Source organism: Columba livia, chromosome 2 (genome assembly GCF_036013475.1).
Source record: "Columba livia isolate bColLiv1 breed racing homer chromosome 2, bColLiv1.pat.W.v2, whole genome shotgun sequence".
Classification (NCBI taxonomy): domain Eukaryota; kingdom Metazoa; phylum Chordata; class Aves; order Columbiformes; family Columbidae; genus Columba; species Columba livia.
Window position 1 is genome coordinate 22,155,907 of NC_088603.1, and position 16,305 is coordinate 22,172,211.

Below are 16,305 nucleotides of genomic sequence, written 5' to 3' on the forward strand. Positions count from 1 at the left end.
GACAAACTCTAGAAAGAATTATCTAAGTACCGTCCTCTGACCCCTGGGTTGGTTATCCTGCTCTGATGTTTCAACCTGAGACAATCCATTAGTGCTGCCATACGGACTGGAGCCTTGCAGACCTTGCAGATTGCGAGGGCAGCCTAACTTGTGTAGACATACAAAATTATTTCTAACACCAAATGACAAAAGGGAATATAGAGATTAATACAATCTGGTTTTCTTAGATCAGGAGAGATATTTCACCACCTTTGGTGTTATTTCATTGCTCTACTTGTCATGCTGTTATCTATAACATTGAACTACCAAAAGATAAAAACTAATTCCTAGACTGGAATCAGACCTAATGTCACTTGTGGCTTATGTAGAGTTGTGAGACCTGTCTGCCAAGATATACATGGAAAATTAGAAAAAAAAAAACTGGAACAATAAATTATTTACTCACTGGTGAGCCATCACTCCATGCAAATCCACCGTCGGAATCCAAGGCACTTAAACCCATCCAGTAAGAATGGAAAATATAGTCTCTCTTTCTGAATGATTACAAATACAGATAATCAGACACGTGAAATAGAGACAGAGAATATACATAATTTTATTATTCTCAGTGTTTTGATATTTCAAGTATCATCTGAGACAGTCATATAAAGTAATCATTCAACTATCACTTTGGGGAAAACACACACATCTGGCAGGAAGTAGTGAAACACAGAGCTTCATGGGAAAGATCACTGGTGTCACAAGTCCACCAATACTGATTTAAATGAAGATACATTCTCAGGTCTTGACTCTACCAAGGAGCTTGGGAATCCAAATTCAGATCTGTCTGTACTTGATTTAAACATTTATATTAGAACATCAATAGATCAGGCTTTCCTCAGTCTCCCAATTTTTCCCTTTAACTAAGGAAAGAAAGTAGCACAAACTATTATTTTAATCAAGAGTATTTCATGTGGTGATTAACTACAAATGAGCTGAAAAGATCAGTTTTATCTCTTCAAACTAAAGAGAGCTGAAACCAGTATTAATGATCCTTCTTTCAAGGTTGTGTATGTTCAGGCTACTTCAATGCATAGTGCCACCTCGTCCTCATTTCCTTCCACCATTTTGCAAAGATATTAACCATCTTTGCAAAGTAGAAACTGACCACTAGAAACCCTTATGTCTTCCAGAAAGGTAATTTTTTAAATGTTTGGGGTTTTTTTCCCTATATTTAAACAATGGACTTTGTAGATACTTACAAGCTAGCTATCAGGTCTTGTTCTTCTTCGCTGTGGATACATGCCAGATCTCCTCCAATGGCTCTGCAAAAATCTCTTGCACCAAACCATGTTTGCATTTTGTCCCTTCCTCCCTGAAAAATCTATAAAAAATGGAAAATTATATACTGTGCTGGGTATTACAGAAATTTAGAAACAGAATTCTGGGCTTCTATCTTTCTTCTGGTCTCCTGGTCTCTAGTTTCATCACTTACTATTTTATTATGAAACCATAGATCTGTGGCCATCTATCAAATTTAATTATTACAACTTTGCTTTTCTTGTCATCTCAGAGCCCCTGTCACTCCAAACTTCAACCTAAATACAGCACTTGTGAGCACCTCCTTAACCTTCCACCCAGGGGTGGCTGGAGACCTGCTACCACAGACCACCTCTCAGGCAGGCAGGCATGGTGAAATCCACCTTCCATGCATATGCAAAACATATTCTCATTCGAAACGACAAGCGTTCACATTCAGAAATTAAACACTTACTTTGAAGCAGGAGCTGCTCTGAGGAATGGATTTCCATCCCTCTGGGCACGATGGGAGAGGGGTTGTTGTTGGAGGAGGAGGGGGGCTCGCTCCCTCCACCAGCTGCTTGCACAGAAACATGTTCGTTTCTTCACAGTTCAAAACATCCCATAATCCAGCTGAAGTTCCTGTTATCATGGCCACGCAGCCTGACTCCCCTCCTTCACAAAACATAACATTTTAAAATCGTATTAATAAACAGCTGCATCTTCTCAAAGCATATGTTACTTAATTAACTGTAACCTGTCCCCACTGTGGTTGGATGCCAATAGCTCACAGTAGCTCACATACATTTCAATGAAATTATAAGTAAATTGTATCAAATTCTTTTTACATTATACTATGAATCAACTATCAAAACCATCAAACAACAAAGAGTGAATGAGAGCAACAGATGCTTATGGTTCTGGATGATCTACTGGAAGGAGTTACCATGATCTCTGCTTTAATTCCTTTGGCACAAATGGAAACTTGAAATGATATTTCTGCCACTTTATGCTAGCAGAGTTTCAGACCCACTGTTTAGCTTCCAAACCCTCACTTCTCGGGCCCCCATAGCAGAAACTGCGTGGCACGGCACGTACCGGGCATTCCTGCATTCCAGTGAGTGAAGGTGACAGGGTCCCCACTGGCCCACCTGAACGTCCCCTGCTCCTCTGTGTCTGAGAGACCAATCCAGAAATACTTTGCTGGATTGAATCCAATTACAGAAGTCAAAAAAGCTTGTTCATACCTGTGAATAATAAATATGAAGCTGTTGTATCACATTTTATAGAAATTTCTTCAAACAATTCATTGTAGCAAATCTGGTAAAGGTTATTTGTTAATGTGGGGGAAAAGATAAGTATGGATTGAAGCAAGGGTAATGATTTTACTTTTATAGTTCTAATTGTCATAAAAAATATTTTTTATTTTATATTTTGGTAATATAAATCATGATTAGGCTGTAGAGTGATTCTATTCCCCTTTTGCACTGCACAATGGACAACACAACTTGTCTTAACGCATGTATATTATTTATTCTGTATAAATAAGTGTCGCAGTGTTTTATAGAGCTTTATGATAAGGTCGAGCTCTTTAAATCTTTTTACTCTAGGGAAAAAAATCTACTTTTATTCTAAAGAGGGTACGTTTCCATATCTCCCTGTTGCAAGGGAAAAGCTGAAAAGCTCAGATCCAGAAGAAATAAATAGTTCCATGTTTTAAAACAATCTTGCAATTCAGGGTTGTTGGAGGACTGACTCAATTTTTCAATTCCTGGAGTCAAAAACAGTTTGGTGTTTAGTAGCAATGGTTTGACTGTTCTTATCGATGACATACAAGCCCCTAATGTCTTTTGTAATATTTCTTCAGTTCTACGATAAACTTTCCAGCAAAGGAGTGCTGTGACACTAACCACTATGAATAACTGCAAAGAAAGAAGAGATTTCTGTTTGACCCTTCTATCTCAGTTGCATGTGCTAAAGAACAAGAATTATGTTTCCATACCTGTCTCTCACAGTAGCCAGGTAACCTTTGTTTTTTTCACAGATTTGTTTTGCTTCTGAAAATGTTGCTGGCAGCTGTCCCACGGAGTAGCAGTAGAAGCCGTGTTTCATCCAGCCCTGTCAGGGTCAACAGCAGAGATGCACAGAGGGGCTGTCAGATTGAGCAGGACACTTCAAAAGCCACGTTAATACCACGTCCCAAGGCAAAATTAATCTCAGAAGTCATGAGAAGAAATGAAGAGGATACTCAAACATAGCTTTTGTAACCACAACTGTATGTCTCACGCCTTGATGAAGGACACACAAAGGGTCTTTGTGAGTAGTGGGCCAAGATTATTGCTAGGAGCTGCTGAGCACACTTACAGCGCCTTTGCAGGTCCTTGCGTAAAGCCTGCTCTGATTTCTCCCTGTGTAAGTGTAGCTGTTGCAAGAGGCTACAAACGATCTGCAAAACAGTTGGCTCAAATATTCCTACCTCCTGTGGCACTGAAAAGGCTGCATTCAATGCAAGACCATGGAGTTACAGCATGAAAAAATACTGACATGTTCTGCAGAGAGTGTCTTTCATAGGTGACATGACCAGTTATGACTGGGAGAGAGCTGACCGAAGTGTGTGTGTAAGGGAGGGGGAAAATAAGAAAACAAACAAACAAATAAACAAAAAGTCAAACTAAGTTTTGATTAAATAAATAAAAATCCCTATTAGTCTAAGAAATATCAGCACATACAAAATTAACAGTTTTCTAGGGCTCCACCAAGAAGAGCCACAACAATTGACTTCTGTGACACTCGCCATCGTGGAGGTGAAAGTATGTTGCAACCACCGTTCACTGCTTTGTTTTACACTTACTTTCTGGCAGCCTGGGTAAGTAACCTCAGCTTCCCCTGATTCTTCTGGCAAAGGTTTCCTTTTACAGACGTAACCAAGTTTTGTTTCACAAGGACTGTCAGCCCAGGATCCATCCTGTGCATGGTAAGAAGCACAAAGAGAAGTGAAATTTAGAGAAAATCCAGATCCCACGGGAATATTCACTATCTTCAGACAGAACCCTTCTCTCTTCATATGGCCAAGGCTGTTTCAGCTCTCTTCTTTGCCCTGATGCTCTCTCCAAAACCTCCAAATGGGCAACACAATAAAGACAGTGAGGGCCACATTTCCTCAGAGGTGTGAGAATGAGGTTTGAATGTCCTGAGGGTTCAACGGCTGATGAGACCAAGGTGGAAACAACACGTTCCACTATTCTCACCAGCATAGTATTTATGTTCATATAACCAGCTGACAGTAGCAAGGAAATGATGGATAAACTAAACATAAAATATTAAAAATGTATTATTTAAGGCTTTTCCCATAGTATTATGCTGTATCATTCTAAGCTTAGTGTAAAACAAGATATTTTTTTGTACCTATTTTTTTGTACCTCCAGTAATATGAGCCTCCAAAGTAGCTCTAATAAACCTATATTTTAGGTGTTTTAGGGGAAACATAAGAAAGTCCCTGCTCCAAGAATCCTATTATGCAGCTATGAACAGCCATATTGAATGTGAATGATGAGTTACTTCGATCAACTTCAGATGGGAAATTTTCTATAACTGTTACAGAGCAGATCATGTCTCTGCACAGCACACTGCTTCTGGTGGGCCACCATACACTTTCCCAGATGTGTGTCCATTAATCCTCCACACTAAAATATTCTGAATTAAACCAAGTTCATAAAAATCTTTAAGGCACTTGTCCCTTTTACTTTTTTTTTCATTTGTTTTGTCACAGATGTTTCCTTTTTGGGGCACAAAGAAGAGAAGAAACCATGAAAGTGTGAGAGGGATTTTTACCTCTCCCTTTATAATGACACAGTCTGCCTTATTCCGTGTGTGGGTCGGCTCTCCGTGGTGCCATTTGGTGTAAGTCACAGGTGTCCCATCACTCCATTCAAAATACATTGGAACCCTGAAGTCATTTAGACCAATCCACAGCTCATCATCTGGTTCTGGGAACAGAAATGTAATTGTAGGTAGGCGAATGTCTTAAAATGGAACAACTACATCTTACACCCACTTTTGACTTTTTAAAAAGTATTTAAGGTCATAGTTACATTCATTAAATGAATAATAGAAACAGTATAATTCCAGATAAAAAAGTGACCAGCAGGAATACTCACTGTACCCAAGCTGAGACACTGTAAAACTGTACTCCTCAATATTATGAATACTGGCCAGATCTCCGTCTTCTTTTCTACAGGAAGACTGAGCTTCTTTCCATATTTTGGGTGTTCTGTAAATTCTATAGCAATGACCTGCATAGGCCACCCATCCCCTCGGGCACTTAAGCGGCTTAAAGTCACCTAAAAAAATAATTTCAAAACAATTAATGAGCAGTCCTATTCAGTGATTTATTTGAATCAAAAAGAAAATGACCTGTACTGATATGAATGTGAAATATTGGAGCACATACTGGCAGAGGAGAGAAGCAAAAATCTGAGGATCACCAAGAGCACAGAACAGATTTTTCCATCCACATTGTGCTGGGAGCAACCCAAAAACTCTTTTACAGAATGGAATAACTACAAAGTAATTTGGAATGCAAACTTGCAGGGCACAACTCTCTGTTTCACAGAAAAGGGCCTCTTTTCCTACACAGGGACCTTATTTGGCGAATTTTGGAGATTTTCTAAATTTTTTTCTCTGGTTACCTCAGGTGCTCATCAGCCAGTGGAGCTCCTGCACAGCCCAAATCACATATCAGAGAGCCCAGAAATGTTTATGTTATATCAGACATGTCCGAAATCCCAGGTGCACAGAAATGCAGCACGTTTCCTTCAGCAGCTATTTTTTGGTGCAAATTAACACCAACCACCTTCCACTGCTTTGAAGGTTCACATGATCTGCACCTACGTAGTAAACTGAAGAGGGCAGGTTGTGCGCCCAACATTGGTTTGTGATCAACCACATTGTTCAGTGCTGCCTGGACATGGTTTTGATCTGTGCAAACTTGCATTCCCCTAGGCAACATCCAGGTATGGTTTGGAGGTTGACATGAGTCAGAAACCATGCCCAGCAAGCTGTCCAGATGCAGCCAGAATGTACACGATGCCAACCGTGAAGTGCCATTCATTCTCTGAGCCAGAGAATAATCCTATATAGTAGTATATATGTAGCTGAGGGAGTTACTGTAGGGAGAGTAGCATGCTGGGAATTACCAAGTTAAGTAATTGCACACCATTCTTTTCACATAGATAAGACCTAGTTTTCCTCAAGTGGAAAGGGAGCTCAACTGGGAAAAGGTGAAAGTCCCATATTCTAAATTTTTCCTTTCAGAATAGAGCAAAAAGTATCAGAGAAAGAGCAGGGGGAACATGAACTCTGGCTCGTATCTTTTTGCAAAACACCTCATTAGCGTATTTCACAGAGCACAAGATATTCATCAGCATTTTGTGTTCTGGATAATATGACTAAATACATAATCCTGCCTTCTTTAGCACCCTATGATCCTTTCAAAATTATTAACGACATCTAGATATCATCTTTAAAATAAGCCAGAAAACTAAATTCTTCTCAGTGTTTGACCCGGGACAACAAGTGTAACCCTTTTGTTTTGATAATATACTGTCATTTCATATATGACAACCTCCTAGTATTTCCCACTCACTGCAAAAATAGCCTTATTTTTTTAATGAACTTACCTGAGGTAATAGTGGAGGAATCTGAGGAGGAGTTTCTCTTTTGGCAGATATATCCGAGTTTCCGATCACACACCTGGTTTTCCCATTTGCCGCTCCTACCTTGGAAGGTCCCACATATTTTTCCAGATTCCACAGAGGGATTTCCTTTAGGAAAGAGGCACAACATACAGACAATCTCTCTGTTAAAGCTGACAGTTTTCACCTCATCACAAGAAGGAACATGTACGTCTTTTCCAAGCTGCAAAGCCACAAGTGTCTTCTGTTTTAGAATGATAATTCCCAAGTAAGGAAATGAAGGAGCACCACTGGGATGGCCAAGAGGGACATTTCAAACATGAGACTCATCCCTCTTCTCCCATGCACTGCTTAAGAAGAAGTTCAGTGTGTTTGAAGTACTGCAGCATACAGAAAAAACATTATACAAATAAAGCTTTTATATAAATTCCTTATGGGGTGGTAGTATTGCAACAACTCAGGATTCTTTACTGGACATGAAATTCCACAGAAGTGTTCACCCTTTGGATCTCCCTGTTGTCACAACTGTTGTTACGAAAATACATAATATGGCAACATGCAAAATGGTGACTTATATCCTAAGAAAAGACTGGAAACTTACTAAGATAATGTATAGCAGATAAGTGTCATAAGCAGTAAGTGAGGAGAAAAAAATGAAAATATTTTTAATGCAATATTTCTATTCTTTTTTTTCCTCTTTTCTTTAAATTATATAATTTTTCATGAGCTTTTCCTTTGGTTTGATAAAATGCCTAATGAGAAAACTGTGAATGGAAAAAATAGAATGAGGTGTAGATATTTGGTTGTTATTGTTTTCTTGTATGAGCTATCTACTTTTTCTGGGAAAAAATAGAATTAGTGATGATCTGTCTCTGGTGTGATCCCTCTTACAGTAATATTGTACCTTTGCCACAATCCCCTGTATACTATGCAAATTATATGAAACCAACAGGAATTTGGGGAAGGGAAGAGAATTTTGGCCCAGATGTTGATCATAATTTCAGAAAAGTGCACTTACCTGGAGCCCAGTTTAGGTATCTGAAAGGCTTGCCCCCAATCCATTGCCAGCCACTGTCAAGTGCACTGAAAAGACCAGTCCAAAGCTTCGCATTGACACCCAGGTCACTAGTGAGACCTAAATGGCCAAAAGAAATGAACAGTCAAGTCTTTACCTCTGATTTTGTAAGTTATTCAGTGAAACTTGAAATAAAATTTTTAAAGTGGAAAAAGAAAATCTGTCATAGTTGCTCTTTTTTTTTTAACATAGGTTAGATTTTTTTCCACTATTGTAAGTGAGAAGGTGACAAGATTTTTTTGTGAGAAGGTGACAAGATTTTTAAGCATGTCACTAACACCTATTTTCACAAGGCAAATATAACTATCCATATTAAAAGTCTTGGAGCTGAGCTACATTGTAACTGTATGCAATAATTTGTTTGTTGGTTTGCGTGCTTTACCTAATAAATACATTTCTTCATGAAGGTCTGTGACGCTTAACAATTCTGCATTCTGCTGCTGGCAGCTTTTTCTTGCTTGGTGCCATGTCAAAAGTGACTCCGAGTTTATCTGATAGTGGGTTTCTGTCACAGGATTTGTTTTCCAAAGGTTGCTGTGGATGGTGTCTATAAAATACAACAGTAACTTAGAAAGATAATTGTACTTGCTAAAACAGAAAACAAAATCTTCATTGCAGACTAAAGCTACGCAACTGCATGATTTACTAAGTTTTCACACATAGATTGTCCCACACTTATACTTTGTCTATTCAATATTAATGATAAATTAAGAACACAAGGAATTATTTATCCTTACATACCTCGTTTTTCTTCCCAATCAGCTGGGAAGCAGGGGTGAAGGGGCAGAGTATTTGCACTGGGGTTACTGGGCAGCTGTTGGTGATGTGGGGGTGGAAGGAGCACTGAAGGCAGGTGAAGGCCACTGCCTGTGTCCTGCACCCTTCCATTCACTCCAGCCTTCCTGTTCTCTGCTCTATCCTATGACACACCACTGTCTCCTGCTTCCCCATCTCACCTTCTTCATCCATTGCACTTCTTTCTGCCTTCCATTTGCCCTTTCTTCTCACCCACTCCTTTCTCCATCAGTCCCATTCACCACCCTCACAATACTCCCCATATGCACCAGTCTCGGGAATGCTGTGGGACTGCTCATCTCAGTTGAAGAAACAGTGAGAGTGAAGGGCAAACACCTCAGTCGGCCATTTCCTAGCTCACCAGTGAACCAGGCTAGCCAGAGTACAGCTCACCGTCCAATGCCACTTCCACAGCTCAAGGAGATTTTTACCATGAAAATGGATGAAAGTTTTGCTTAATGTCTTTTCTGAAATCTTTCAAAGTAGATTACCTTTTAGCGGACAATTTCCAAACAATTGGTCTCTATCAAAATCTGAAGAAGTTGCACACCAGAAAGAGCTTTCATCATCACTCCAAGGGACGCACTCAGCGTACCATTTACCATTGAGCTTAAAAGGGAACACGCAAGGTGCACCAAAGGCATTTCCTCCCAATGTATAGATCTCTGTGGGGAGAAACACAGAGCAATAGCAGTCAGCGGGTATCAGATGATCACCGTGGTGTCTGCTCATAGGCAGCACTCTGTGAACACAGCTGAGTTGTGCATGAGCTCAACACAGCAGGACTTCATTTGTACAAAGAATTGCAAGGTTGTTGTGCCAATTAGATGTGACTATGGCAAGATATTCAGCATTAAGACTCAAATAACCCTTAATTTGCCCTCTAACTATTTTCTGTCTTTTTCTTTTAATTGCTGTCTGAACAACTGCATCAGAGGTGCTTGTGACCCAGCTTCTCCATTGCATACGCACTTCTGTTCTTAGATATTCAGGATCTTTTTCTCTGTATGGTTGAAGAGATTTGGAAAGGAGATATCAGAGTATTTCTATTGGTCTTTGTGAAAGAAAGTTATATCTTAAATCTGCAAGTGACTCTGCTGGGAAGTGATCCTCCCATCTCTATGCTGCTATCTAAACAAAATTATAACAAACTTAATTCCAGCTGGAACTGTTGTAGGGCACAGCAACAATTTAATCCCTTATTATTTAATTTCCCACCATACCAGACTCACAGTAGAAAGGAGATTAATCACTCAAGCCTGGATGCCAACTGCACATAGCCCCAGAGAGATAATGGTGCAGGAAAAGGAGATCTGACTCTCCAGTGTTCCTTTGTTGGGATGTTAGGCCTTATTGCATCTTAAACCACTAAAACACTGTCTTTGCTTTTGTTTTTTCTGACTTTTTCTTTTTGCTGAGTCTGGGAAACACCAGGTAAGTACTGTTAAAAGTTGATCGGATCTATGTTAACTAGAAATTAACTTCTTAGAAATAGTACATGGTCAAACCAATTGACAGCATCAATAAACATTTAAATATAACACAGTCCCCACTTCTTCTACAAATCGATCAGACGATTTTGAAACAGTCATAGATTTCTTCCTGCTGTTACTATGTAAACAGTGTTCCCATTCTTCCTTACGATTGCATCATAAGCTTTTGTCATTTTATTCTTTCATTTGACAGAATTGCACTTTCCAAGCTATGCAGAAATGTATACAGTTATGTTTGCCTTGCATTTCTACACCCTATTTGTAGGCAGCTCTGCTACTGATGTTACTGTAAGAAAAGTGTTGTTGCATGACAAGCAGGCAGCAGAATGCTTTGTAAATAGGGGCAGACAAGTTACCTAGAAATAGGGATTAATTTTTAGTACTCACCCTCATAGCGCTGGGAGCACACGTTGTATTCGGTTCCATGGATTTTCCACTTGCTTCCTTTGCCCAATAATCTGGACAGCCTGATTTTCTTCCCCTTCCCTTTGCCGTAGTTGAAAAATAAATCCTTGCCATGGGTTGCAAGTGTCCCATTTTTACATTCCCACCACTGGAGCTCATTCGTCCTGTTGCAGGACTCCAACGTGACAGCAGCCTCATCGGCCTTGGTGAGCACTCCCAGGCACAGCTTGAGTGCCATGCTCAGCAGCTGCGTGGCAGAGACCCACCTGAACTTCTGAAACTCATTGCGCTCATCACAAGTAGTAGTTATGACTGAGCTAGAGTTTTGAGCTTCAGCGCAGAGCTTGCTGTCTTCATTGTAGATTGAAAATATTCCACTACCTACAAAATAAAATGCAAACATCTGACAAGAGCTTTCCTAGCAGATAAATCAGTTACTTGTGATTTGACAGTCTGTTATAATAATAATAATAAAAAAAAAAAAGAGAATATATAGCATATATATAAAGCATATAGAAAGAAATCAAGGGAAGTTAATCATCAGTATGAAGGATATTCATCAAAATGTTCTTAAGATGCAAGCAACACAGAAGATGAACATATTGTTCTTTCAAGAGAAATTGCTCTTCTTCACATCCCTCCTTAAAGGACACTGTTCTCAAAATGCCAATGATCTCTATTAAATTTCATGAGTTCTTCAAAGTTCCACCTTCACACAACATATTAAAAAGACTTTAATTTTGCAAGTAAAAGGATTTCTTCTTTAAAGTTATTAAAAATGTTTTACATACTCAAAATTCAACCATTTTTACATTTGCTCTGGAATGACATTATGGTTTTCAGCTCATCAAACAAGTGGGGTATTTTTCAGTTTTTGTTAATTATTATTGAAATTTTTGGCAACTGCAAAAAGACATTTCTTCACAGAGTTCAACTTGTGAATTTCTTGGGTGTGAAGCCACAACTTCCAGCATCATCATTTCAGTTCTGAGCACAGTTAGGGTAAGTAAGTATCCTGAGTGCCATTAATAGTTACACTTGCAAATAGAAAAGTGAGACGCTACACAACAATGGTTTGTTTCTTAAAACCTACTTCAAAAAAGGGGCACAACTTCAGCCCGCACCAAACTTTGACCATTTCTGCAGTTTGCTTTGCCTCCCCTAGCTCCCCGTTATGTGACAGCAACATCAACCAACTTGCTCTGCTGTGCCACTGAGTTTTCCTGCCACCCAGGCTTTCTTGCCAGGAGTGGAATAGTTAAATGGGGCTTCATAATCCCCCCCAGCCCAGAGCTGCCAGGAAGCAGCTGAACAGCTTCGGTGCTGTTTCTCTGAACGGCTGCAGAGCTGAACAAGCCAGATGGTGCTTCCTCTGGCACAGCTCTCCTGCTGCAGCGATTCTTCAGAAGATTAGCAGTTAGAGCCAGCTTGGTCTCACCCAAAAACACACACAGAAAAAATTCTCCAGCACTGGACTAGATCAGTGTTGGCCAGTCCCTGCTGCCATTCAAGCAATAGCACAGGTCCCTGTGGTTCTCCACCTGAGAGCGTCCTGCAGGAAGGAGCTGTAATCACAGTGTCATCTGTTTTCCACTCAGCAGTAAGAAGATTTTAAGGTACTTCCTAAAGCCATCAGGTTGGAAGTAAGATTCCAACATGCAATGATCAGTGTGCCATAGTCTGCCTGAGCTGCCTAAGAAACCTGGAAGCACACATCAGCCAGGGGTTCTATGCATGCTGAGAGGACAGTGCCCAGGACATCTGAGCAGTTCTAACCTCCAATGGGGCAATTTCAGATCAGGTTTTGTCCACATTCAGCTGAATTTCAAGAATCAGTTATGTCCACATCTGTTGGCATATTTCTTTCACTCATACATCACCTTGAAAACTGGGTTAAGGAAACAGAAGGCCTGTATAGATACCACTAAGTTTAAGAGCTGAATAGAACTGTTTCAAATTACATGCTGTGACTAGATCTAAACTCACTGTCCACCAAGGAGGACATCAGGAAAGCATGAGTAAGAACTTGCAAACCTCCATACTCAGCAGAGGACAAGGACTTACCAGACACTTGAAGAGACGTAGTAAAAGAAAAGAGAAAAATCAGGAGCAGGAAGACAGCCATGGCCGAACACTTCACTCCCTTCTCCTCTTCACCTCAAATTGATGCTGAAGACCAAATCTGTGCCTTTCAAGATAACTGTTCTGCACCAAACCAAAATCCTTTTTGGTTAAGACCCGACAGATACCGGGAAGTTCTGAGCCGCAAATAAGGAACTCTATCATGTCACATGAGTAATTTTGAAATAATATGTTAATGAATAAACTTTGCTTTCTAAGCCAGTTTATCTGCTGCATAGAAGTTTTATCTTCAGTGGAAATATGAGATCTAAGAGGTAACACAGGTAACATTTTAGTGAGGATTTTTGGAGACATGCTTTACAATTCAGGATCTTTATTTTTAAGAAGGTGACATGAATGTCTCCTTATTGAAAATAAAGGAAAAAGGTAAAAAAATAAGAGGAAGATTAATAAATGATGAAAAAAGCCAGAGTGCAATGCAGTACTGTGAAAAATTGGCTGATACACCATGCAAATAAAGTATCTAGGACCCTGGAATCAGAGAGAATGAGAACTCCTGTGTCTGCAGAAAAGTTGTAGATAATAGGATGCCTCTCCAGGAGGCACCTGTGCCTTCTTTTGCTCCATTCCTGACTATATGTAAGAGCAATACACCCAAACTGATAACATCCAAAAAGAAAATCCAAAATGAAACCACCCTCTTCTAGGAAGAATGTTAACTGTAACTGGAAAAATGGTGGATTTTCAATTATTGCTAGAGAGGAAAACTAAACTGATAAGGAATACTGCCACATTTTTTTATCCTGCCAGGCTGTGAAAGTTTGCACCCCAAAAATGGCATGTGTTTCAGGCATTCTGACAAAATTCCAATTTTTGCTTTGAAAAACCTTTATGATAGGCAAAATAATTAGAATCGCAGAGAGGGTAGGGAAAATACGCTCCCAGGGAAGGTTTACATTCATTTGTGCATGGCCTTTGAAAAACCCTACTTCTCTTATCTTCAGGGGAGCCTGGTTTGGGGTAACTTCTCTAATATTATATTTGCAACAAGATTTTCCCTGAAAATTGCTGTTTTTGCAGGCAATGAAAACCCTAGCCACCTACATGAAGATGTGGGATGCTGCTTCTCTTGTTCTGAGTCTGATGCAGATGGACTACTCGCTGGGTCTAAACATGTACATGGAAAATTAGAGTAGAAAAAGAATTACAACAGTGAGAGAAAGTAATGAGACATGAAGGCCAGCAGGTACAGCTAGACCAAAAACATGGAAAGAATGGGAGCGTGAGAAGGAGCCTGGGACCTGAGGAAAGTGGGACAGAAGAGAGGGCTGCCTCCACAAAGCAGCAGATGGTCAGTCACTCAGTGAATTATGATACATATACAAAGACGGCTGCACTGAGTCTGAAGTGTTCCAGTACTCCCCAACACAGGAATGCTTGACTCTGCAGCCTCAGCCTTCCAGCTCTCCTTGCTTCCTTGCTCAGCAGGTCTAGCTGTGCAGGTGGAAAAAAAATTATTTATTATTTAGGAAGGATAAATGTCTTGTGGTTCTGCTGTGTACAACATCTCAGCACCTCCAAAGCTACTGGGAGGCAACAAGGACAATTATAACAGGGAAAAGGAAACGAGTTCTGTTCTGAAGAAGGGCCGGTGTCTGGTGAAGGACTGTTATCAACGATCTGCTGAGAGAGGCTGAAAAAGAGCAAAGTGTACTAAGGTCAGCTTCACCTCAGCAATTGTATGTTTGTCTGAGCAGACCACATCACAGCGCAGAAACTGGGAAGGAAAATCAGCAGATTGCAAAGGTGCACTCCAGCATCTCCCACTTGGCAAAGCACAGCCTGAAATTTTAGAAGTGGCGAGGAAGAACGGCTGCTGGCGTTTGTGTGGAGTCAGCATTGTTCCTTGCGCAATCTCTTCTCCCAGGCAGGAAGTTCCACTTGCAGTGAGCAGATTCGCCACCTTTCCTCTGAAGTCTGAACTCTTCTGGAGAAAAGGGGAAATGAAAACTAAGCGCAAGGGTATCAAGACATGTAACAGTGTGCAAAGAGATGAACCTGACACGCTACTGATTATTGCCATCAAGTCAATTCCTCATCTGCCAACAGAAATGCATGGGTGAGTCCCTCCAGGTTCAACCAGATGAGATGGACCTGGTAAGTATGGCAAAGCACCAGAAATGAGATGTCCCCTCAATCTTTATATTCTTTCCAATCATACTTTTGCATGTGCACATGTGATGAAATGTTCTCAGGAAGAACCACTCAGTGTACAGTCACTGCCTTAAGATTGTGCAGGACTGCAGAACAGGACTGAACTTCTTTTGGGTAGAGACAGCAGCTGTTTGTGGTTTGCACAGCAGCCAGTGCGGTGAGGCTGGGACTCCACTCAGGGCCTCTCAACCTTTCACTGTCCTTTCACACACCTTTCTAGCTGGCACCACTTCTCCATATCATTGAAACAACATCATCCTTAACATGCTAACAAGTCCATCAGGAGGTTTCTGGCACATAAGCCACAACAGGTGGCGTGAAGGACCACTAGAAGCACTAATCCTTGCAAAGACATGCTCAGAAAATGGTGCACCAGAAGTGGAAACAGGAGGAGGAACAGAGAAAAGGAAAGTACTGGGAGAAAGGGAGCAGAGCCAGAGGAGAAAAGGAATTCCAAGACAAAATTTCCCACCTTACCTATACACATATGTAATTCAAGATTTTCAATAAATCACTCAGCTACATTTTTATCTTGGTTTTAAGCAAACAATCCTTGGACAGATTCAGGAAAACATGGTCAAAATGTTACTTGATCACAACTGCGGATGGAATGTCTCCACTGTTATATCATCTCATTTTTAACTTTAGAAAGCCTTATATAGACAAGACTATAAAATGAAAAACTATTTTAAAAAACAAAGCTAGTTACTGTTTATTTCACAGAACAAAATCTGAAACCTAAAAACCAAATCTTGCAAACCTTTGTATGCAAGTGAGGAATCATGCATGATTTACATTTACAAGATTTACAAAAATTGGGAATATGAACTCCACATCAGGAATACAAGATTTCCATAAATGGTAACTGATCTAGCCATTTTAGAAAGGAAATACAATCAATAGTAAATAAACTTCGGTAGACCTAAATTGTTCTTGACTTCCACCCACACCCACGCTACTGATGGAGAGACTGCAGGAGAGCAGGACCAACATGTGATCACCCCAACAGCTACCCAGTGCTCCTGCAAACCTTCAGAACATGGGTAGGTCATGTTCCTCCCCAGTGACAGCTGTCCTGATAAGAAGGAAGATTTGCCACGACCTTCCTCACCTCTCCCAGACAAACCCACCGGTGGCCAGCCAGAACACTGGCAGTTGATGCCAACCACACTTCTCCAGTCCAGAGGCCTCCCCCAGACTTTACCTGAGTAAATCCAAGAATATATGAACTACAAGAACTACATATTCAGTTCTCTTGGCTGCGTGAAAT

The 16,305-nt window shown here is 40.4% G+C and overlaps 1 protein-coding gene across 1 annotated transcript in view; it reads right to left on the bottom strand.

The window, feature by feature from the left end:
* The window catches only part of LOC102087168 (macrophage mannose receptor 1), a 32,087-nt gene extending 19,062 nt beyond the window's left edge, over nt 1-13,025 (bottom strand). Inside the window, exons 1-14 of the mRNA XM_065050888.1 lie at nt 12,804-13,025; nt 10,722-11,120; nt 9,333-9,506; nt 8,429-8,593; nt 7,990-8,106; nt 6,957-7,100; nt 5,436-5,618; nt 5,110-5,264; nt 4,130-4,243; nt 3,281-3,396; nt 2,377-2,525; nt 1,754-1,953; nt 1,242-1,363; nt 446-533 (exon numbers count right to left, since the gene is read on the bottom strand). Of these exons, the coding sequence (XP_064906960.1) occupies nt 446-533; nt 1,242-1,363; nt 1,754-1,953; nt 2,377-2,525; nt 3,281-3,396; nt 4,130-4,243; nt 5,110-5,264; nt 5,436-5,618; nt 6,957-7,100; nt 7,990-8,106; nt 8,429-8,593; nt 9,333-9,506; nt 10,722-11,120; nt 12,804-12,864 (2,187 nt within the window). The 5' untranslated portion in view covers nt 12,865-13,025. The remainder of the gene's footprint in view (nt 1-445; nt 534-1,241; nt 1,364-1,753; nt 1,954-2,376; nt 2,526-3,280; nt 3,397-4,129; nt 4,244-5,109; nt 5,265-5,435; nt 5,619-6,956; nt 7,101-7,989; nt 8,107-8,428; nt 8,594-9,332; nt 9,507-10,721; nt 11,121-12,803) is intronic.
* Nucleotides 13,026-16,305: the final 3,280 nt, after the last annotated feature.